This window comes from Rhyacophila brunnea, unplaced genomic scaffold (genome assembly GCF_057557595.1).
Source record: "Rhyacophila brunnea isolate RB1 unplaced genomic scaffold, BYU_Rbru_1.0 scaffold_3, whole genome shotgun sequence".
Taxonomy (NCBI): domain Eukaryota; kingdom Metazoa; phylum Arthropoda; class Insecta; order Trichoptera; family Rhyacophilidae; genus Rhyacophila; species Rhyacophila brunnea.
The window spans coordinates 27129149-27154363 of NW_028232965.1; the positions used below are offsets into that span (position 1 = coordinate 27129149).

Consider the following 25215-nt stretch of genomic DNA (forward strand, 5'->3'; position numbering starts at 1 on the left):
CTTCGGTTTTTAATAATATTTACCAATCGATCCATAAATGACATCGCATTGTAGAAAAATAGCAGAGAAGACAGCTAATTATGCTGTTTTCACAAAACATATTTTCCAAAAGATTTGGTTTGGGACCGCCCCGTACATCTTGGTCATCTCTGGCGTAATGGGTAGGTACATATTATTTATATTAGATAAATTATCTATGGTTAATATGGGAATCAGAGAATGCATTCAAAAAGTTTTCTTTGCGTTTAAAAAATAAATAATTATTCAATTATGGCTTACAATAATAATATTCTGTGATATAATTTGATAAAAAGTCTATGAAACCGTTGGAAATTAGATATTTTAAGTGGTTGGTTACAGGTTCTCAAAAATCTAAGACAAAGTTTCAAACTCCAACACTAAAATAATAGATAATAACATATTCTCGTAGTTTTGGACATATTTTCCGTTATCTTTCAGACTCCGATAAAAAATATATTGATATTAATGCGGTATTAATCGCAGGTTGTCTTTGTAAATTCAGAAATAAATTAATATAAACTACCTACGGCACAAAAAATATAACGAATAATTTATTATTTTTTAAATTTTATAGAACATGTACATTATACGTGACTGTTCATGTATAATATTTATGTGTATTAATATATTAATGGTTGTGGGATTAATAATAACATTCATTTTAGCTAAGGTTAGATACTTACTTATTATTTTAACGCGAAGGCACATTCTATCCAAATTGAATTAACTCGATATAAATTGGTGTCAATTTAATGTTAGTGGCTAGGACGCAATGTTCAATTGATTTTTACCCCAACGACGTCAAATACTGATATATCAAAGCATGTCACTAAAGTTGGGGTAGATTCAACCCCCTAAATCTTTTCTTCTTTTCCTCCCTCCCCAGACTCCATATCTGATGGTTGTTCTCGGCTTAGCTTTAACCTCATCATTCGCTCGACTGATTTTTCAATTTGGCCAATGATCTTATTCTATTATTATTCTTAAACAGACGTTGCCTTTGCCACTTACCTAACTTTATAACTTGGCGTCTTATGAAATCGTGTTGACTATCCATAAGAGCAAAGAGAAAAAAAAATCAAAACCAATATTTTCAGAAATTAAAATAGCAAACCATATCATATTAAATACTATTTAGCTTATATAGCTTCCTAAGCCAATCGACGTTAAATATATATTTTGAATATGTACACTAAAATTAAATACCTAAGTGTATACTACGTCCAGGAAGTATAATCCGTATGACAGTTTACTGTGAGCTGTTGAATTAGATATAGATGACCATATAGTATTGAGATTAAATTCTAGACTAAATAAAACAATTAAAAAATACAAAATAAAAATCACCGGAATACAGTCAAAGACAGAAAAATTGGTAAGTAAGTAAATTTAAAAAAAACAGTCATATCGTATATATTTATAATAAATTCTGAATGTTTCAAAATTGGCTTAGCAAGTAGGTGCCCGTAAATAAATCAAGTCGTTCCTATCAAATGTTTGATAATAATGACAGCGTTATTAACAGATATTTTATACCAATCCGATACAGTTAAATGTAATACTCACCTACAGGCGGCTCTCGTAGTGCAGTGGGTAAGGCGCTGGCCTTCCACCCGAGAGTTCTGGGTTCGATCCCGGTCATGAGAAAAACATTTATGCGTTTTTCTCAAAGCCTGTGTGTTTGTGATTGTTCAAAATTACTAACAACCACCTTGTACGAAAAAGCAAGGACATGGTTATTAATAATTCAAAAAAAGAAAATACCCACCTACAATTATCACTTTCAATAAAATTAAAACGATCTAAATAAATATTCTAGCATGACCCTTTTAGTAACGATTAGGTATTCTAACTTTTCTTCGTACCGTTACAGATACACTATCCAAACCATGTTTTTCATGTTCTGAAGAAAATTTTGTGTTAATTTTGTAAGTACTGTGGAATAGCGTGTCCGGAAATTTGTACCTAGTGTATCACACTTCATCGTAAGCTTTTATATCGGAAATAGATGAATATATAGTATTGAGATCAAATTCATGTATAAATAAAATACTTATACGTACTTAATACGTAATAAAAACCATCGGATTACAAGGGAAAGACAAAATAAAATAGGTGTGTAGGAAAATTAGAAATACAATCATATCGTATATATGTATATTAAATTCTGAATTATTCAAAAGTATGTCAGCAAGTAAGTGGTCATACCTGTTAGTTATCAAATTAATATTTTTATTTAATCTATCAACATTAGAACATTAGCTACAACTATTGGCAATGCTCTACGTACAATGCGTCATTTTTAAATGTTAAATTTGTAGCTTTGTAATGTAATTTAATTATGTTAAATTCACCATGATAAGAAAGTATATGTGCGCTTTAATTCTAGCAATGAAAATCTGGTCTATAGATCAACCTAATAGACGAATGCCTTCCTAGCACAATTCGTAAAGTACTGGCTCCTCACATGGGTGATGGGGCTACGGGTTCGATTCCTAATGAGGTCATAATATATATTTGTAGTTTTCTCAAAGCCTGGCCGTTTCTGTAATCTTTTCACTACTACTATACTATCTACTGTCACTGAACCTCACGGTATGTTGTAGTAGAGAAGCAGAGTCATTGCAACCAAACTCACAAATGATTACCTTCCACGCGTGGCTTCATACTTATAGGCCATTCATGGACTGAAACCGTATGCGGCTTCGAACCGTGTGCCATACTAAGCTTATCTTTTCTGTTCATGGAAATATATTTTCACAAAGTATATTATAAGCATCTGATCGTATCTGTTTATACCATACAGTTACACTTACAAATTTAGTGAAAATATAATATTTTCATGAACAAAAATCATAAGTTTAGTATGGCACACGGATCTAAACCGCATACGGTTTTAGTCCATGGATGGCCTCTTACTATGCCGTCTTGTAACTAGCTACCCGCACCAAATGTTACTCAGCTTCACAAAAAAAGGTAAGCTTCTTGACAAAACAGTTGATGTATTATAATAGTTATAGTACGTACCGAGATGGAAATTCAATTTTTTTTACTATGAACACCACTCAATCTAATAAATATAAATATATTATAAATATACATACCTACTGAAACTTTCTTCATTAGTCGTGTGGGTAGTGTGTGGTGGCAAAGAATGTTTATTGGAAAAAGGTAGGCTATGGATAACAAAAAAAGTATTAGGTAAGACTGTCATGCTTAAGGAACTTTAACATGAATTTTGTTTCATAAGTAGGTTACGATATTTTTTTAATGTAAAATTAGTAAGTACTTATATTTTACTATTTTACAAAAACAAATCAGCCACGTGATCAATTCTAGACTCGCGCCACCGCTCTTTTGGCACCATTTTATCAAGCTCTCATACAATCTAAAAGATTATTTATGACGTCATCGGCGTATTTGCTTTAGACACAAAAGTTTTTGTGTTTCGCGTTGAATGCATGGAAAGACTGCGATAATCGAGATTTCACAGCATAATTTCACAAAAATACTGTTTTATTCAATTGCTCATTACATTTAAGTAGGTAGTCGCTAATGTTAAATAAGTATTTTGTTATTGAGTATTGTACATTGTACCTACGCTAATAATACAGATATATTTAGGTAAACTATCAATGTCTAAAATAATAGTCTAGTAAGGAATCTTCGCCACTGTTAGTGGATCACTATGTAGGTAGTAAGTAGCTACCTACTTAATACAGAAAAGGTACCTACGTCACTATATTTCAATATTAGAAAGTTATTAAAAAATCATATTAAAGTGAAAAATAAATTGTTTAGATTTTCTTACATAATTAATTCGTATGTAGTTTTGAATCTAATGTTTCTATTGATAATAAAATAAATAGTATTCAATAAAATATGCAGAAAATAATATCTTAATAATAATGTGTGTAGAACATTTTTTAAGTTATGCTACAATAGTTATAAAAAAAGATTCAAACCTTACTTCGACAATATGTAGAAAAATGCAATTTACGAAATACTTACCTTATGGATGATCAGTGAGTTGAAACATTTTTTTCGAATAAGGCTAATCTAAAATACTTCAAAAGATTCAAGTTGGAAGGTACTCGCATGAAGAAGTATCTAATTCCTAACAAATATACTTATATTTTTAAATGTTTACCTTGCGGGACCGCATAAGAATGAAGTGTGTCCAAAGACCACATTGTTTGTTATGGTTTACCTTTCAAGTAGTCCGGAAAAAAATATGTGTTTATTTTACAGACACATGCTTCATTGGGTAGTATTATTTGTGAAAAAATAGCCAATTTAATTTGACGATTTTTTCTTTTCAAGTTATAGAATAAGAAGTATAAGATTAAAGTATTATTGTTAGCATCATCAGCAATATTTAAAAAAATATATATTATAATAGGTCAATAGATTGTTTTTAAAATAAGAAAGCTGGTAGGGACCTACTCATTATAGACAATATAACATAGCTTCAAATTATGTAGGTACGTTTAAGCAGAGCATAATTATTAATATTTGATTCACCCAATTTCATATTAATCTTTGTTTGATATAAGATGTAATAAAAAGATATGACTGATAGGTATATTCATAACTGTTTTAAATCTCTTACCATTTTTTATCATTTTAAAAAGGTGATTGTCATTACTTACCTTATTCAGTCTTTAATCAAATATTAGTCGGCAACATCATCATAATTTGAAAACACCTCAAAAGTACATATTAAAAATACTAATAAGGGCCTCGAACCCGCATCCATCGCCTTCCGACTAATCTGCATTACCAATTTGTGTGTTCAATAAAGAATGTCATATTATCAAATTATATGACTTATTCGTTGAATATTAAAAATAGTTTATCATAATATAATAAGTACATATATGTTTTAGGTAAGTAACTAATTTCATAATGAAACAACAAATTTATTTATATTTTTATTATCATTATTTGTATGCATTGCCGTTGTATCTCCCACGTCATCTTTATAATCGTTCTTTATATTTGATTATTATTATACACAATTCATTATTTTTCACAATACAATACACTAACATATAATAATTTATCCACTAGAGAAATTTCATATCAATAAATTATACCTACAATCACACGATGGGCAAATCTTAGGACTAATTGTATCCCATAAAACACTACTTTATTAACAACAGTCAAAAGATTTTTCATTAGGATTATGCAAAATGTATGTACAGAAAAATATATTCACAATCCTATTAAAATAATCTTATGTATTTTTCACTATTTAATAAATAAATTTAAAAAAAAAAACTAGATAGAGGAATAGATATCACAATGTAAAATTTATGTTTAATTTGTTAATATTTATTAGGGCAAATAAACAGCAAATAATTAGATTTTTTAATTGAATTTACTGTCACTTTCGAGTATTTTTTCATACGCTGAATAATAATGGAAATAAAAAAAATACTTTTTACTATTTTTTGCAATAAATAGTGTTTATTGGGATTCAAGTCAAATATCAATAAAATAGTCTTAATTATTTTTTATTCCATTGCCTTTTCTATACAAAATTGGCAGCTGACTTCAATTCAACAGATATTAAAATAATAAATACTTTTTAATCATTGCAACTTATAATGTGCAACAAATATTTTGTATGTATTACATTATATAATTTTGGAAACAAAGCGTTTAAAAAATATCGTCAAATAATCGAATACAGAAAATCAATTCTGCCTTCATGGCAATTATTATCACAATTTATTTATTTTCGGCTCAAAAATTGATAATTTTATTTATCAACTCACTTAACAACTGATAACAAAAAAATCTGTTTTATTTACTAAAACCTCAAGTCCTCAAAAAAAACGTTATCATTTCTCCTTTTAACGAGTAAGTTGATTATATGGGAAATCAAATGTCCAACTGATAATATTTTTTGATAAGAGTTGACTTCTATAGAAATATAAAATATTATTTTATTTTCAATTGTCAAAATAATGCAATTAAATTATTGTGGTCAATGCTTTACGGTTTTCTAATTATTATTATTAATCAGTGAACATAGTTTGTTTCTAGAAATATAGGCCTTTCAACAGATATTATGAATCTAAAGTCTTTTTATATCAATAAATATTTAGCCATCTACAGTGAGTGCTCTTACCAGTCAAACTTTAAAGTAAAGTATATAACAGTCAACTTGAATATTATTATAAAACAATATAATGTAGTAATTATTATGTTTAGTGTTTGATAATATAATAACAAATTAATAATACTGGTGAAAAAAATGACATTAAATCAAATGATGTGTTTTTATTAAGAGTTTTGTACAAAAAATAATTAGTCAGTTAGGTATTTTGTTAAAATAAATATACACGTTAAAAATAACTGTGATTTTTAATGGTACCTACCTATTTCAATGTTAACATAAAAATAAATGATAATATGATGAAGTCACTTTATTTAAATAATAAAAAATATCACTCTTTTTATAAAAACACATTATTTGATATTAATCATCCATCCAACCACACTGTTTTCGGTGAACAGCTACAGAGTGATAAAAACTTACATATAAATAAATCCCATTGCACTTTTTCATTTAGTTAGGTCACATCATAGTAAAATGTAGTGACGATTAAACATATTGTTTAACTTAAATTCTATTTTAATAATTACAGAGTTTTAGAATACTTAGTGTCATGTTAGAAATACATCCATATGTCTAACATTTTTGACAAACTGAAACAAATTCACAAGGTGCGAAAAAAACGGTGACTATGTTATATTGTACAAGTATAAAATACAATCGTTTCCGTAAATTTTAATTTATATTGTTTTTACATTTGCATGACTAATTATCATTTAAATACACACCAACTTAATTTTAAATATTTTTTTTAATTTTTCGTATCATTAAAACCCTAATAAAATTTATTAAAAATGTACACAGTTGTATCTTGATAATAATAATAATATTATATTTTATCACTTAAACTTTTCTTACATTATATGGCCACAGTTTTTGAAGAAAATTATGTATAAAAGAAATTTATTTACAAAATAGCTGGCTGACCAGTCTTTAATTTATTCAATACCATATATGTTCCGGATAAATAAAAAAACGTTTATTTTTTTCAAATAAAATGAAATAAATAAAGTTTTACAGTAATAAAAGAATACACATAAATAATGTCTATCAACCAATACGATTTAAAGAATGTTTTTACCTATCAGTATTTGTACTTTCATTCCTTCAGAGACATTTCAAAATCAAGGCGATAAATTAAAAATTAAATAGGTGATATCTTTGCAGCGAACTTTTTAAGGGATTGAATAAGTTATATTAAGTATAGAGCAAATACAAGGGTTCACAGGAATTATGAAAACCATTGGTTTCCAAACTATTTACATTGTGTAAATTGCTAACGAAGCTTCCTTGCTCCTCACCAACTCATCACGTGTATTCTGATCTCCACCCAGACTGTAAAAAATACAAAAATAATAATTAGTTTTCATTGATCACAAAATAAACACAAGCATATATATTTAAATTGCAACCGAAGACTATTTATACTTAGTTTTAAAACCTTGCCTTATATAGTTTACTAGGTACTTTGGTTTATAGGTACTTTGATAGGCAATTTTCAGTAGCGATGTAAACAAAATGTCTTTCAATACCTTTAAACTAAATTAAACATATGCAAATGAAGAATACCTTTACATTATAACAGTATATATTTACTCTAATATTAGTTATAATGAAATAATAACAAATGAATACCATGGAGCACTATTCTAATACCTAATATTAGGTACATAGTTAACAACCAATATAATCAATAACAGCCTATAAGTTTAAAGGTCTAATTAAAAAAAATAACATCTGGGATTGTTAAGCCAAACGGGTGTATGGGGTAAATAATGTACCTATGCCTTTTCGCGTATTGTAAATTATTTACATATGACAAATTAACGATATCCGTCGACCAAACGTTGGTCGACAGGATTATCTTTCACTAATATTCTATGACAAAAGTTATAATTTCGTTAACTACGGGATAACTCAAGTTGATGGACTTGATGATAGATATGCCATTCTAAACCTCGTTACCACTGATTAAGTAAACACATATTTAAAAATATTTTGTCTGGTTTCCTCAGTAGCCTCCATTATAGTCATGTTTAAAGATTTATTTCTTACCATAGAATTAAGTGAGGTGAGTCCTGACATGTGATGGTGGTAGGCGGAAGGAGGTGCTGGTGGTGGGGCTGCGAAGGCTTGGTGTGCAGGTCCTGCTCCGTACCAGTGCGCAGACATGTGCGCATGCGCGGGGTGGACTCCCAAATGGGAACCGTGTTGACCTGTTACAAAATAAAAACAAATGGTTAATAACTCAATACCAATAAATACTATCGATACCATAATAACGTCAATATTCAGTAATATGTGAAGTAATATAAGTAGGCACTTAATTAGTATTTCTTTAAAAATATTGTTTTGAAAATCATGTTATTCACTTTATTGTGAATGGACATACCTACTGCTTTAGAATTTAGCATTTAACTAGGTGTTTACAATTTAAAAAAATGTTATCGATAGTTTAGTCAGTTTAGTGCAAAGATATTATATGTCCAGTTTTTGTCGAAATTGAGTTAACATACATGCATCATATCTTTATGCTGTAAAAATATTGTACGTCCAAATAGGATATTTTAGAAGATACTGTATCATTCAAATACACAATATGTCCATTTCTCATGCATCTCAAATTTAAACTTCGATTTTCTCAAAACATACTAAACTGGACATACAATATCTGTGCACTAAATTATATTAAATCTTGTTTATAGTATAATAATTTTCCAACTGACAAACGGTGAGAGTGAAAGAATAGATCAAAAAAGCTTACCAAAATCACCCATTGCTGATCCAAACGGTGACGCTCCAAATCCTCCCTTGGAATCTTGAAGAGGTTTGATGATATCTCCCATTACTCCTCCAAGGGCGAGGCAGGAGCCTCCCTTCTTTTTCTTACTTTTGCTGCTCAACTTCCGATTCCTCGTCTGGATGCCTTCCTTTTTCATCGTTAAGGGCCTGTTTACCTATGAAAAATAGAAAGTTTATTTCATTAGTTATATATCCAAAATATTTTTTTTACACAATTGAAGGATTACATTAATTATTTTTTAAGATTACCGTTGACAAAAGTATTTATAATCGAATAATATAATAATCTATGAATCTAAACTATTCATAAAATTGTCCGATTTAGTAGATTTTATGAGACTTAAATATAAATTCTTAATAACTTAAAGTCTTACAAAGTAAAACACCTGAAACAGGCGAGAGTAGAAGCGCGTGCCTAGAATTGAACGCGCATACCTACATATATTATTTCTTTTTATTTACATCATATCTTCAATACGATAATTTATAACGTATGTTTAACTAACGTATGTTTATTGGTTAACCAAAATACAACGAAAATTAATACCTATTTAAGTATTAATGAAATGTTCTAAATTGTTAAATTGATTCTTATAAATAAAGAAGATGGCGTCCTCTTTTGATATTTTGATTTGGTTACTTACATAAGGTGTCTATTATTTGCAAAGTTTTTGGACTATATCTAGTGGGAAGATTTTTTTTTGTGAAAACATGGTTGAATTGGTACGTTGTCAAAGTTTTTTTTATTTTATATAAATTAAGGGGTGGCATGTTTTTAAATTTAGTTAAAGGGTAAGGGTAAAAAGACATATTTTGCGCTCGTATCACTGCATCAATGCAAAACATTTTCATCTAAGTGTACCCAGTGTAAATAAATATAACAGTGTGATTTTTGCTAGAACTAAATTTGCAGTGCGAAAATAATAATTTACGGCTATGTAGGTAGTTCTAAAAACATCATGTTAGCTTCATTTGCATATTATATTTAGATATCTGATAAAAAAAATATTTTCAAACGTCTTTGGTTGGAATGTTCAATTTTCAAATATTTAAAACTGGAATATTCATAATTTATCGCATTATTTTTTTGACTACATTGATTGAAACCATTTTAATCTGAATACGTTATACGAACTTGTAATAAAGGTAGTTATTGTTATACAATCTGAAGAGTTTGACGATTATAAGTGTATAAATATTAAAATAACGAAGTGCGTGGGTGTGCGTAGGTACATGATTTCTGGCGTCGCATTTCCGAGAAAGCGTCCACACCAAGCGGTCGGCGAAGCTTTTTTAATTTCCAATTGTGGCAAATATTTTGTCGGCGGCGATTTTTTTACACATCAGGCGTGGGAAACTATTATTGAAACAGCGATGCTATCAATTATTTATTATACAATTTTGACGCGCTGGCAGGTGCCTTTTACAACGAATTGTTTACTTTCATTTTTTGCACGCGGTGGGTACCCACTGATATTTGAATAATTGAATACAGCTTTTAAATATATGCATTTAAACATACATTAGTATAAGTGCGTATAATTTTTACTTGTATAAACTATGAAAGCATTTAATAATTAATCACACCAAAATGTCATAATAAAGGAGAAATTTATATATTTTAAACTTTTTTTTAACATAAAGCCGTACATTTTGCCGAAATGTATTTGTTTATTAATGACAGATTTCCTTTACATTTTTTTACATGTTTTTCAATGCCATATGGTATATCTACAACAAAAACTAAAAATTCTAAAAACCATTAAGGGCAAGAAAATTTCTAATTTGCGTTTTCTCGAAAATGTTCTCTTTGGACTTTATAAAAGTATATGTATCTATATCTCAGGTGCATAATATTATGTACCGTAAAGTAAGTAAGTACTGTTAAACAACTATACTTCTATATTTTATCTTATAATTTAAAAAATGTATTTTATAAAAAACAGTATCATTTATAACACCATTATAAATTATGAGAAAAGGTTTGGTTTAATATCAAAGGGCGGCACGAGAGTCCTTATTGAATAAGTGTATGTCTGGCACTTTGGCCCTGGTGCCAGTGACGTACTAACTGGTGCAATCCAGCCACTAAATAAGTACTTAAGCACATACTCGTTACTTGCAAATTGTAACGAGCTGCATATTAGCAGATACTCGCATATTATAAATGCACTTTATATGGAATGTCTTGTCGGCTTTTGCCGCCTTGGATACATACATTTTTGAAATTTTTCGGACATTTTGCATCGGAAACATGGCAACAAATTCCATTTAATAATAGAATCATTAATTTTTAAAAGGCTGATGTAAAAAATTTGACCGTCATTACGTTGACAACACATATAATAATAATTATTATTCTCGAACTATTTTTATGAAAATCCTTTAATAATTTGCATATAGGTATCACAATTAATTGCTATAGACAATTCAAGTAAGGTTTTAACGAAACATATTTCTAAATGTTGTCATACTCTAAGGTTTTGTTTCTTCTTAAATATGTACACTTAATTCTTAATATTCTTCACATAACATATACGTAGGCACCTATGTGATAGCTTATTTACTTTTTTTTTTTAGGTTATTTAGGTATATAATTAAAATATTTTATTGAAAGTTGTCATAACTAACTTTTTATTTTACTAGATTTAAATATTAATCGTACAAAATTAACTAAAACAATCAATAGCATTATGATTTTTAATAGTAGTTACTTTATCTAGTCATTGTTTTTATAATACGTATAAAAAAGTACTGAGGATATACGGTCTATCCTAATTGTCTTTTGTAAAACTAAAACCACGTTTTAGAAAACAGTTTATTGTGAATCATTTGCTCATACACCTCAAAAACATGGACAAAGTGAATGAATCTTCCGCTTTATACGTATATATGTACGATGATTTTAGCTCATGTTAATTAATTGAGATGGGGAGACGGCGATGACTAAATCAAATGCACCATAATATTATGAACATCAAGAATCCTAAAAAGTCTACTCTAATAAGGCATAGGGGACGAGAAATTAGCGAAGTAAAGCTGTCGATGACTGACGAAACTTGCATTACCGAATAATAATAATTATTGTAAAGCAGCTACGTTGGTTAGAGAGAGTTCCGGGTTGCTTACAATGAGTGAGGATTATGTTTATCTGTTGGGCATCAGCAGACAAGATTGTACACAATATCACTATGTACCCATGGCAAAAATAAATAAAAATTGAGTTTTTGTATTCTTTTGTGGAAAATAGATAGGTACAGACCATGGTTAGGTATATTATTAAAAACTTAATTCGATGTATTATTTACCTTTCATAACAAAATCGATGAAAAATATATATCTAAATTTCACGTTAGATATGTAAAATTTATGACGGCTATTTAAATTAATTTTGCAATTTAATTTGCGGTTTTCCTCTTCAGTCGCGTCGGCTTCGTCAGTATTAAGTTACCTGTTCTATTTACTATTCAAATAGTAACAAGCTCGCCCAAAAATGGTGTCATTACTTTGATTCAAATCGTGTATCGAAAGTTTTTCGCAAGTAAGCTAAGGTCGAATAATATTCATTTAAGGAGGCGGTTTAGGATTCCATCGGCGGCTGGCGGCTCGTCACAAGTGCCGAAGTAGGTGCTAACACCAGACAGCGAAAGAACAGCGCGAATAACAATCGATTGGAATAATTTTTCCGTATCGAATAATTGATTACTTAACACTCTCTGGACATTTCATTCCTGCCTATATTTTATTTTTATTTTATGTAGGTATTCCATATTTCAATCAGAAATATTGGAATTAATGTATTGTGTATTTGGTGTAGGAACCTACCATAATATTTAGGCTTTTGCTGACTGATTTTTTTCAAGAAGCAGGGGCATTATAAATAAACCCATTTTTTAAATAGTGAGAATAAACTACATAGGTATAGGATATTTCAAAGCTTAATACTAGAATGAAATAATAGCCGTGTAAGTCTCTAACAATATAATATTATATGACTGTTAAAACATTTATTAAATTATTTTACCGATAAAATTCTACATACAATAATTATTATTAATAATTTATTGCATGTTTACCAAGAAAACTTGTATAGCAACCATTTACAGGTGAATAAATTGTAAAAACACCGACCAAACATTAGAAAATTTATTTGTTCCCATAGACATATTATTATTATATCAGGGTTGCTTTATCTTTGCATGTATATCAACGAAGGGTATAATACGATAAACAAGGTTATGAAAAAATCTTAGCTATTAAAATATTTCACCTCAATCCCATTTTTTGTCAAAACAGATGCAGTTTTGTATAATCAACCTTCATTTTTTATAATGGCGTATTTGCAACATATCGTTAAAATACATATGTACAATTTAAATATACTTTAGTTTTTAAATATTTTTTTCTATTGTCTTAAATTTTTAGAACAATTAATATTTTACTGGGAATAACTCATACCATTTTAAACTGTCTGATATTTGATAGACTTTAATTTATTGATCATATTTGTGTGCACACTATTAATATAATCTTTAATTTAAGAAAACATTGATCTCTATCAAAAAATTCATGTGTAATAAATTATGCTTAATAATTGTTTCGTGATAGATAGTGTGTAATATTTCGTTTATTTCAATTTCAATGTTATTATTTTTTAACTACTAGGAATCAATAGGCAAATTATATTGCACTGTTATTAAAATAATAATTGAACCATAGTCGTTGTATATGCATCGATGTCTCTTCCAACGGGTGCTTGTTGTGACACATTTGAACGATCCTAGCATTTTAACATATGCTAATTTTAATTTACGTCGCCTTTGTCTTTTTCTGTCTCAATTAGTAATCCTAGCCATAATGCTTAACCCAATCATTTAAAATGCAAAATAGTATCTGATTAAAATGAGTGTTAGAAAACAATTAATTTTGATGCGGTACAGGTTTCGACATTTCCTAACTGAAATTCCAACACTGACATAAACTTTTATATTTAATTAACCAATAAATAAAAATAAATATACGTTTTTTTGTAATATTATAATACCTAAAGTGTAAGTTGCTCCTTATATTTTACTCTGATAAAATACGACATTTTCAACTGTCCTATTGGAGATATATAAATTCGGGTTTATCGTTATTAAATAATATTTGTATTATGTAAGAGTTTTATTGTATTTTATTTTAAATAATTTCATACAAGATTTTATAGTCAACAGTAATAGTCACCGCTTCTTCTTCACTATTGACTTTTTTACTATCAAGATTAGTATAGGTATCTAAGTCTATAAATACGTCAAGCTAAATCAGTTTTGTAAAAAAAAAAACTATAAGTATTTTCAATTCATTCCTCATTGTAGATATCCACATACCCTCACACTGATAATATATAAGTAGACATCAGTTTTGCATAACTTTCATATCTCCCTTATTAGCTTAATATACCTCGATTTAGATTACTGATAATATTTCTTTGTATTATAATAATCTCATGCGTTCATTTTTCTAACTATTAAACTCTAATGTTCATACCCAGTTTTATACAGATGCATAGACACAAATGCGCGATTATCCATTTGAATTTATTTGTATGCAGCATTAATGCACATTTTAAAGCCAGTCCGCTGTGAGTGCGCGTATCATGGAGCGATTAACAATAAAAAATGCACATAAAAAGGACAATGCACTTTTCGCAAGCGTTGACGACATTTTAAGCACTGCAACCTAGATGCGCTTTATGCATACACCGGGGAAAATAATTATTACTATGTAGCAGGTTATTATTTGCTTGGAAAAATATATTTAAAAGCTAATTTAGCTGCAGTCTACTGCTACATATATTAGTATAAGCTTTAATATTTTGATTAGCAATAGATAGGATGCATTTTAAACCAGTGTAAAGTATCTACCTAGGTACCTATACTAATATAGGTTGGTTATAGTACCGCGCGTTATATATACAAATAATTATATATAACAGTACACTTAAACCAATCCACGCTACTAAACTATGTGGTAAATTAAACAAAATCGTATAAATTTATTTTTGATTGGCAAATAATTGAGTACATTTAAAAGTTAGCGTTTTTCGTGGTGGCGTTATGTAACGAGGTTTGATTCATGTGTAAATGCGGTTGAACAAATTTATCCAGGTACCTGGGTACAAACACTAACTCAAAGTCTAGGCTCATCTAGACTTTTAAATGACAGAACGATTTCTTTGACATTAATAAAATGAAATACCTAATTGCATATTTTAATCGGTCAAAATATCAGAATCAAATTTAAGAGTGTCCTAAGATGAACCTCATATAACCCACTTACGCATAATATGTATCTACTAGTGATATGGTAGAAAAAGTGTATAATTATCATCATCATCATCATCATCATCAGCCTGAATCTATCCACTGCTGGATGAAGGCCTCTTCAAGTTGCTTCCACTTCTCTCTGTCCTGTGCATTGCGTTGCCACGTACTTCCGCAGAACTTTATCATTTCATCGATCCAGCGGCCTCTAGGTCTACCTTGTGGACGTTTTGTACTTCTTGGATACCACTGGATGACTAGATTTGTCCAACGATTGTCTCTTCTTATAGTAATATGAAATTACACATCTTCCAGGTGGAGCCTTCTGTGTCAATTTGACCTAAGTGGCATTTTTATACAAGAAACAAACGATAAACAGATTAGGTACCTACTCATCATATTTTTTTATAAATGAAAATTAGTAAGTCGGTAGTCCTTTTTGTGCCATAATTTCATAATGTTTAGACTCCATCTAAATATAATGCTTTATTCAACGCCCCAAACTAAGGCCAAATAATATATTCAGAATATGTCACTGAATTGCGAATTACCATGGTATTGCTTGCTATTGATTATCTTTGAATAACATGCGGTAACCTGTTCGTAATAAATGAACATTTTTGATTGCAAAACGTTCTAATTATTAACAATTATTTAAAAATGCAACAACAATATTGACAATCATCATTTAAAATCGTATTGCATACGAAGAATAACTAGCACTTATATCGAAGTTTGTTTAGTGTTACGACTTGACTTTGGTAGGCCTTTCTCCAAACGGCCTGAACTCATATTAATTGATGACATTTAATTGTTAAACTTAAAACAACGACGTCCCTAGGCAAAGTGCCGATCATAGAGCCAAAGTACACTGCGAGTGACCGTGCGATGCGCGCGTGGCTCAAGAGGTGTATAAATCACTTGATTTGCACACGACATCGTGCCGTTCAGGCGCTGAGAAGTATATAAGCTCCCTTAAGATGTTTTAATCGGTATTAATATTGGTAAATGCTAACAAAGCGAGTGCATCACCAACTTCATGAAAAACCGCCACTGCTGCCAAAATTGTAATAATCGTATTCGTTCCTTTATTTTCCACCCTTTATATTGTGCCACCCCTAAATAATGCATGACCTGCCTACACCCATAAAACGTCACTGACTTTCGTCAAACTTTAGTAATTTTATAGAAAATACCTATTAATTAAATAATATTATTCGCTTCACGTGTGTTTTTTTACAGAAGATGCTAAGAAATTAGCTGATGTTTATCTCTTTACACTGGAATAGCCATAATAGGCGCGTAAAAACTAAATCAAATTTTTCAACGTTCTACGGATATTATAGAAATATTCACATGATTCTGTTGCACGTATGCACGAAATAAACGGCGTATGCATGTTTATTTCGCTAATTACATACACGGCAGTTAATTAGAGATCCGTGGGTGCGTTGCAAATAACACATGCATTAATATGCATTCAGTTTGCCAACTTTACTCTTCATCCAAGCATTGTTCGTTATTCGCTATTCTTTTCTATTGCCGTTCAATGAAAGCATTAGCTGATTCAATCTGACATATGCTTTATATTACCTGACACATTGATTACAATTCACAACTACTGGTTATTTTGCTATAAAAATATTCACGGTGTATATTCAATAATGCATGTTTATCATGTGTTCTAAAATTTGGGCATCTGAATAGTAGGTATATTATTTAAAAGTGATCTCCATTCTTCCTTAGGGCTCAGACATACATCACTGTAGTGGCTGTGCATCATCGCAAGTCGTACTTGATTCCGAATGCATTCGATTAGAATTTCCAGTTGTATAATCCAATTTGAGATTCAAGTAGTATAGATTTGGAATCAAATAAGATCTACGCCGACGCGCTGCAACTGCAGTGCTGTGGGTCTGAGCTCTTAAGCGTAATATTTTCAACCAATGTGTGTTACTAGTGCTCATGTATGCGTGTGAAACATGTACAATGAATGTAAGAGAAATCTAAAAATCACGGGAACCGCAACGTGGCATGGAAAGGTGCACGTTGGGCATAACGCAGAAAAGAAAAACCACAAAAGAAATCAATTGATAAAGAAGCAGACCAGATTAAAATGGCTGTTTGCATAGATTACAGTATTACACAATTTCGCGTTGTTTTGACACCTCTACCATTTCTATGACATAACACTATAAAAATATTATGATGTTGGTAAACATGGCACATTTTAATTTAAAAGCACAAAATGACACCTAAGAAGAACGTTACATCTAATTTTAATATTGTGTATGCGAAGCATATTTATAGTCATTCGAGTAGTAAATTTTGTACACAAAAAATATATGTCGGCAAATAGAAAAATTTTACGTGAATAACTGAATTCGTAAAATTATTATACGGCTATTAACTGAAAATCTGTTATCGCATACCTATGTACTACTTTCTGTTTCTACATGGTATATATGGGAAATGTTTCATTTGCGCATACATTAGTGAAAACGTTGGTCATGGAAGAAAAAGGAGAACAAATATCATCTTCAGATTCGATTATATAAATATATCCTCTACTTTTTGATAGGTTGATATACAAAACAATAATTATTAGTCCTGTTTATCTCTCATTATCAATTGTTGATTGATCTATTTGTGTAATTTTATATAAGGTAGGTACATGTAATTGTTAAATTTAATATTTCTGCCTACTTGGCTTATTGGTAAATAATTGTAATCAAGTGTAGTCAAATGAACTAAATCCAAGTTGTTTTAAACGTCATCGGGAAGAGTTTCAGCGGCGAGGGCCACCTCACCATTGCATAAGTTTCCAAGTGAAGATCCAATCTGGCGGAAAGTTTCAGTCGGTTGCCTTGGAGTAGCGCGCCAGACGCATTGTTCTAGCATTCCAAGTTTTACCAACTTTGCTTTCTGCCAGAGTTTCAATTTCCTGTTTAGACTGTCGGGGTACAATGCATTTTCGAATATCAAGATTATTTTTTCGTCTCACTTTTGTTCACAGTTTATTTGAGCGAATGAAAGTTTAGTTGGTTGGGTTGTAGTTTTCTTGTCTGTCTGACTAGTAAAATTGCTTACTGATGTAAATATTTATTCAATTAATTTTGTTCGTTATTTCATAACACTACCACATTATTGGAATTATTTATGATTTAAATAAAAATATCCACCAACTCAAATGATAGCGAACATAATTCTACATAAATAATAATTTAATTCTTGCCTATTTAGTGGAAGCCAGAGGCAAACAACTTTTAAAAATTGCCGATATACTGGATTATTTGTTAGGTTAGGTAAGGTTAGAATTCATAAATTCATGAATTCTTATCAAAATTGGCTATGAAAATTGTCAATAATTGTTCATATAAAATAAATACCTTCGTGTATTTTTTTTGTTTTACAACTACGTCATTCATGAAAATTTTGATGGGATAAAAATATATCTTTCAATTAAAATTAAAATTATATAATATAATACTCAACACTGGTTTCGCCAATAAAATGATGAATTGAATCTTATGCAAACGAACGCAACTGGTCATGATCATTTTTAAATTGTGTGAAATAATTATTGTATTTTAATTAAAAGTTATGACATACAACAGTGTTCATTAATATTATCTGCTTCTTGATTAATTTTCATATTTCGTTTGATAATGAACTCTAAAATTGCAATACAGGCATCAAATAACGAAGGATTAATTTTTATAAATAAGTATCAATTATTATTTATTTCAACATCATTGAAAAAATCACCCCTGATAATTAAATGTATGTAATAACGGTACTTTTGTTTATTTTATTACTTGTTTTTTTTCAGTTTTTAGTTACCTATTTTCACTATTTTTTAAACCAGTATTTCCACAATTTATATTAGGCATAACTCCAAGACCGGGGTAATCTTTCAATAATAAGGTAGGTGCTTAGATTTAAAACCGTAATAAAATAGTAAGTTTCAAGATTTGATTAATTGAGCTTTAAAAGACAAGACGTTCAAATATTGCCTGCCTTGGAGAATAATTAATAATACACGTCCGTTAAATTTTGAAAACAATAGAATATGTCGAGTCGATTATTTGACGATTCAATTAATTAGGCGTCGGATCCGAGTCGTTAAACTCGGATTCCAGGAAAATTGTGTCGTCCAAGACGACGGCAGGATGAAAGGGGCAGGCCATTGTCCCCCGGGCCTGCCTAGCGCCACACTCCTCGCGCAACTTCCTGGCTGGACGGAATTCTTGGACCCTTATTGTCTGCTGGCTGGTGGCGGAGCGCGGGGTTGAATTCCTAATGCTCATGTATTATGCGACGAATCAAGCACATGAATAGAGGCGAAACGGATATATGTGTATGTATGATTGATGTGCGGTAATTGATATCGTTTCAAATGTTTCAATTGTCGGTTGAAAGCTACTTTAATACTTCCGATGATGTCTACTTTCCATATATGTACCAAATAACATATTATTATCAACATAGATTCTAATAATGTCTGCGGATACTTATATTTGATTATAATATTATGTATGTATAAGTACCTAATTTTAAATCCTCTACTTGTTTTGAAATTGTATAATGTTTTTCCTACTTATGATAATGTGAACATTTTTCAAGGCATTCTATAATGTTATATGTTACTTAATTGCCTATAGGTATATTTAATTAAGATAACGGTGCAAATTATTCATTTAATATACTATCTACAATTTTTTTTCAATAACCTACCAATAATATCTACTTCAAATATGTATGTACCTATATTAATTAAGGCTTTATAGTTAAATATAGTGTACCTATTCATTACATAATACATTGAAAGAGTAAAAATAGCTTTATCAAGGCTGACTATATTATTCAGACCGTGGCACTGAATTGCACATTAAAATAGTAGTGCTAGATATTGATTATCGTCGAATTCAATGCAATAACCTGTTCGCAATAAACGAACATTTTCTATTGAATATTTCGTTAAAATTATTACCATTTATTTCAATATTAAACATTCACCATTACCTACCAGAGTGTCATCACACTGCATTCAAAATACGAGCAATAACTAGCACTACCATCGAAAATTACAGTATAGTATCATCGCAGTCTATATATCATAGTAGCATAATATATATTATGCATAAGTATAATAGTGTATAAAAATAGATTAAACAAATATTGCACCTTTAAATAACCTTATAATATATAAAAAATAGATTACATATTAGCTAATTATATCGAATGGCCACCTAATCGTTACGCGCTGGGCGCATCTTTAGCGTTCAATGTTTTAAGTGGTCAAATAATATATAGCCATGCCTTTTATTAATAAAAGTAAGAAACTAGTGTTGGTCAAGTAAATACATATAATTCATACAATTTAATAATTAACTGGTCCGGTTTCATCCACTTAGGAGGATATTGTTAACATCTATATTAATAAAATATTATCCTTTTGTCACCTAATTTTAGAGTTATCGGTATTATAAACAATGTAAAAAAGCTCTCTAACCGTAACTTTATTTTAAAAAAATCATGTTATAAGGGCTATATAATAAATGATTAAAAACTCATTTTTAAACATTATAATGAGATGACTCATAAAACGTATCCTTGCTGTTTATTCCAGACGCAAGCTAAACCGAAACTTTTATCATTTGCGGCAAATAAAATGAATCAAATTTAATATGCAGGTGATGCACTCCCGCTGCACACGCACTGTCATTCAAATGCACTTTTCGGTGAGAGTTATATTACGTGTGCTATATAATGTTTGACAGTTGCATCACTGCGCACTTCGTTCCAAACTGAACTGCATCTGAATGAATTCTTAACATTTGAAATCAGCGTTAAAATAATTAAATTATCTTTTTTTACACAATATTATCAATATATAAAATGTATTCGTCGAGTCATTATCATAAAGTTTTATTTCTTCTCATTCAAATGCTTTTTACTAGACTACTGATGGGGAGTTATATTCTGCCAGGTATAACGCGTTAAGATGTCAACTGGAATAATTGCATAGTGGAACAGATAAGAATTTCAACTTGATAGAATTATGCGATTAAATAGAGTTTTCTAAAACAATAAATGAATACGGGAACATATAACTCGAAAAAGAAACGATCTCTGGACAAATATAATCATCCATGGTTTTATGCAAATCGTACGTATGTATTTCCACTAGATCACAAATTACTCTGATTTGTTGTACAGGAAACCATTTTGCATTGAGATCGCGTCGTTATTTAGACAAACAAATAAAAAAAAAATTATATAACACGTATAAACACTAATTAATCCTGTTATATAGTGTGAAATGAACACTACATATTTTTGTGTTTTATATCAATTGATACAATGTTATCCCACCAATCCCTACTTAACAGTTGAAGTTGCACCATATATTATATATAAAAATCACCAATTATGTACTTTGTTTTATAACATACGTATAACTTACTAAACAGTGAAATGATCTACGAATAACTCGGTCTCAATGATATACGGCCATATGTTTCCGGTAGGTACAACAGCTTACGGTGAACTACATACGTACAATTTCCCAAACATAAGTTATCCATACCCAAGAAGTAAATAATGTTCAAAAGCCCTGTAGACAACGTGATCAATAAAATAGTTCAATAATTCTTAAGGCACACCATCATTGACATAATATTATGTACCTACCTATTGGGCATTAGGTGGACGCATCATCTAATTTTAAAGCGTAAACGACCTACTAGCATAGACCTATGGGTCCATTAATACACATTTTATTATTTCATAAATAAATATCGTGGTTGAAAAATCAACTTTATCTACATACATTGTACTGTAGTAAATATGCATGTTGCAGATCAATGCCCATGTTTTACATTTACAGTTATATATATTACAATAAAGGTGTAGGTATATTTCAAATTCGTGTCAATGTAGGTATTTGATTTCGGTATACTGCTGACGTGTCCATTTCAATATTGAGCTTTTGTACACAAACGTTTTAGATATTTTTGTAATATCAATAATTGACTATTCAAAAATGAACAACTTTCTTATTCAACACAATTAAATAAACGCTTTTTTTTTTTTTTAAATAAAAATATGTGGTAAAGAAATCCTTAATCATAGTATATGTATCTAATTTATATTTGAATGCTTGAACGTATAAGTTGAGTTATTAAATCAGTTTGCTCTCTTGCGTTTATATTAAACTTGATTCGTATCGATGAATATGTATTCTGATAAGATAAATTAGATAAAAATTATGATATAACAAGATATGCATTTTTACTTAATGATTACGGTGAAATATGGCCAGTTTTATAGCAATAAATAATATAATTAGTACAATGTAAGTCTTCTGCAAAAAAACTCTACTTGATTTTATTGGCAAAACCTACATCATTATTATTATGAATCAACAATGTTATTATCAGTGATCTTTGACTGAAGTAAGACTGAGTAATTTTTAAACAAGCTGTAACCACCTTATAATAAGAAACTGGAATTATTGACGGTGAAGGCTATATTATATTTTATTTAAACGTATGAATTAATGTAAGTATAAAATTGCATGAATTCACATTATTGATAAAAAGCATTTCATTCGTTTCTTTGTAATACCTACTCATAGGCGGTTCTCGTGATGCAATGCGTAAGGAACTTGTCTTCCACCGGAGAGTTCTGGGTTCGATTCCCGGTCAGGACACAATATTATTGTGTTTTTCTCAAAGCCTGTGTGTTTGTGATTGTTCAAAATTAATAACAACAACCTTTACGAAAAAGCAAGGACGTGGTTATTTAATTCTAAAAAAAAAACTACTCATAAAATTATAATGCATTCAATTTAACTGGTTCCAAGTATTTTGGTTTTTAATAATGGCCAAAAAAGTACGAGTAGTAGGTAATTGAATTCGAAATCTGTAAAATTCCTATATATATTACATTTATTATTATTATTGCGTCGATTATTATTTAAAGAGTGATTGATATAATATTGTATTATAATTAGCTGTAAATGTTTGATAAAGGCTGCATATATCGATATCAACAACTCAATTTTTCAAGGTTTTGAGTTTAAGTGTAAGTTTGGTTTTTTCAAAGTTTAATCCTATTTGATGTAGAGAGGTATTCTCCTTACAATTCAACAAAAGAGTCAAATATTTCTTCAATGTGTGATAAAATCAAAAACTCTTTCTGAGATTAATCATTAATTCTGTTATAGTGGAATTTTTGGGTTAATTCCTTTTTAAATTGTCAAATTTCATTGTGCATTGCTTAATTCCACTAAGTTATTCTAAATATAAAAGAAAACATACATTTTCCTCAAAATGAAGACTTTAAAATTATAATGAGAATTTCTGCAAAAAATTCAAACGCCATTATCTTGGAACAAGATTTTTTCAGTTGTTTTCCTATTGAAATATGGTATTGATATTTATATATATATTATATTTTAACCATGTTCGGCCTCCTATGGGCCTCCACAAGGTGGTGGTTGTATCGGTAGATTTTTTTTTTTTTCGAGAAATGGATGTTAGCCACCATTAGCCACTATGTCCATACTATTACTCCGGATCCAAACAACATTTTAATTTATCAAATCCTGGATACCTTTACGACATTATCGGCCTAACGCGAACCCTCTCGGCCATTATGGGCTTTATATGTTATTGTATGAAAATAATCCTTATATTCATTATAGAGAAACGTGGCATGGAAAAGTTCATGTTGGACATAACGCTGAAAGACCACAAAATAAACTAATGAGTAAGGAGACAGAATACGTAATGTGATAGAGGTTGATAAATAGATGAAATGGCAATGAACTGACATGTTGCTCGGCGAGTTGACAACCGCTGGACAAATTTCGTCATACAGTGATACCCAAATGACCACTAAACACCGTTATTTAAATCACCGAATTGACTTTTTGGTTGGTAACGATTTGCTCAACACATTTGAGTCTAAACACGCGTATGTATTGAATGAAAAGAAAATATTATATTATATTAAACAAACCGATTAGGACTTAAGCATGCATTATTGGTTACGGATTACCTATATAATAACTCACTAATTAATTACATAATGAATTTATGTGATTTTTTGAAACCTGTGAGTTTCTGTGGTCGCTTCAGTGCTACTGTTTCACTATTTAAATAGATATCCTAGACCGTGATAGTAATTAAAATAAAATCAAACTATAATTTTATTAATGCACATCGACGTTTGTCAAAATTTTGTTTATAAATACTTTTTTAAGGTACACAATTAGGAAACATTTTCATTTCTACTCGACTGTATAAAATAATAAATATTTAGTGCAGCTCTGTTGTGTGGTTAGTCGTCTAACTATCTATTAATTCGATCGTGACGACTCAGAGCAGTGGTGGTGGATGGAAGCACTAGGTACTAGGGATTATTGAAAATGTACAACAGAGGTTCATTTGTCTAATGAGATAAAATTGCAAAGCATTGTGGCACGTCCCAGATAAACGGCAGACGTGTAATCGGTGCATTCGACTGGAATGCATCGCTCATTGCCCTGGATGCACTTTGCATCGCCAAGTAGCGTCTGGCCTCCTGCGCATGACCTGGATTATGCAACGGCCGGAGGAAGTCTCGGCTCGGTCTCTTCGCCGAAACTCTTTGCTAATTTGCCACTCTTTATGTAGTTATTTGTTGTTTTGCAAATCACCACTTAAATATCACTTTACATCTAATTTGTATCTACTAGATAAGCAATGATTGATTATTGCATTTGGAGAGACCGTTAGAAGTTGAAGCTTAAAATCGTTCAATACTTAATAACATCAATATTTTTTTGGTGTAATAGGTATACTAATTTATTCTTAATAGAGTTTATTTAAAAAAATATATTATTTTTTATATATTATATTTATAATTATAGTCTATTCATAATATTGGAATCATTTAACTAAATTC

At 29.9% G+C, this 25215-nt stretch overlaps 1 protein-coding gene across 1 annotated transcript in view; it reads right to left on the reverse strand.

Annotated features, from left to right (window-relative positions):
• Positions 1-6911: 6911 nt before the first annotated feature.
• LOC147068133 (GATA-binding factor C-like) overlaps positions 6912-25215 on the reverse strand; it is a 232569-nt gene continuing 214265 nt past the window's right edge. Inside the window, exons 6-8 of the mRNA XM_085952253.1 lie at positions 8916-9108; positions 8207-8367; positions 6912-7486 (exon numbers count right to left, since the gene is read on the reverse strand). Coding sequence (XP_085808379.1) covers positions 7460-7486; positions 8207-8367; positions 8916-9108 — 381 coding nt within the window. The 3' untranslated portion in view covers positions 6912-7459. The remainder of the gene's footprint in view (positions 7487-8206; positions 8368-8915; positions 9109-25215) is intronic.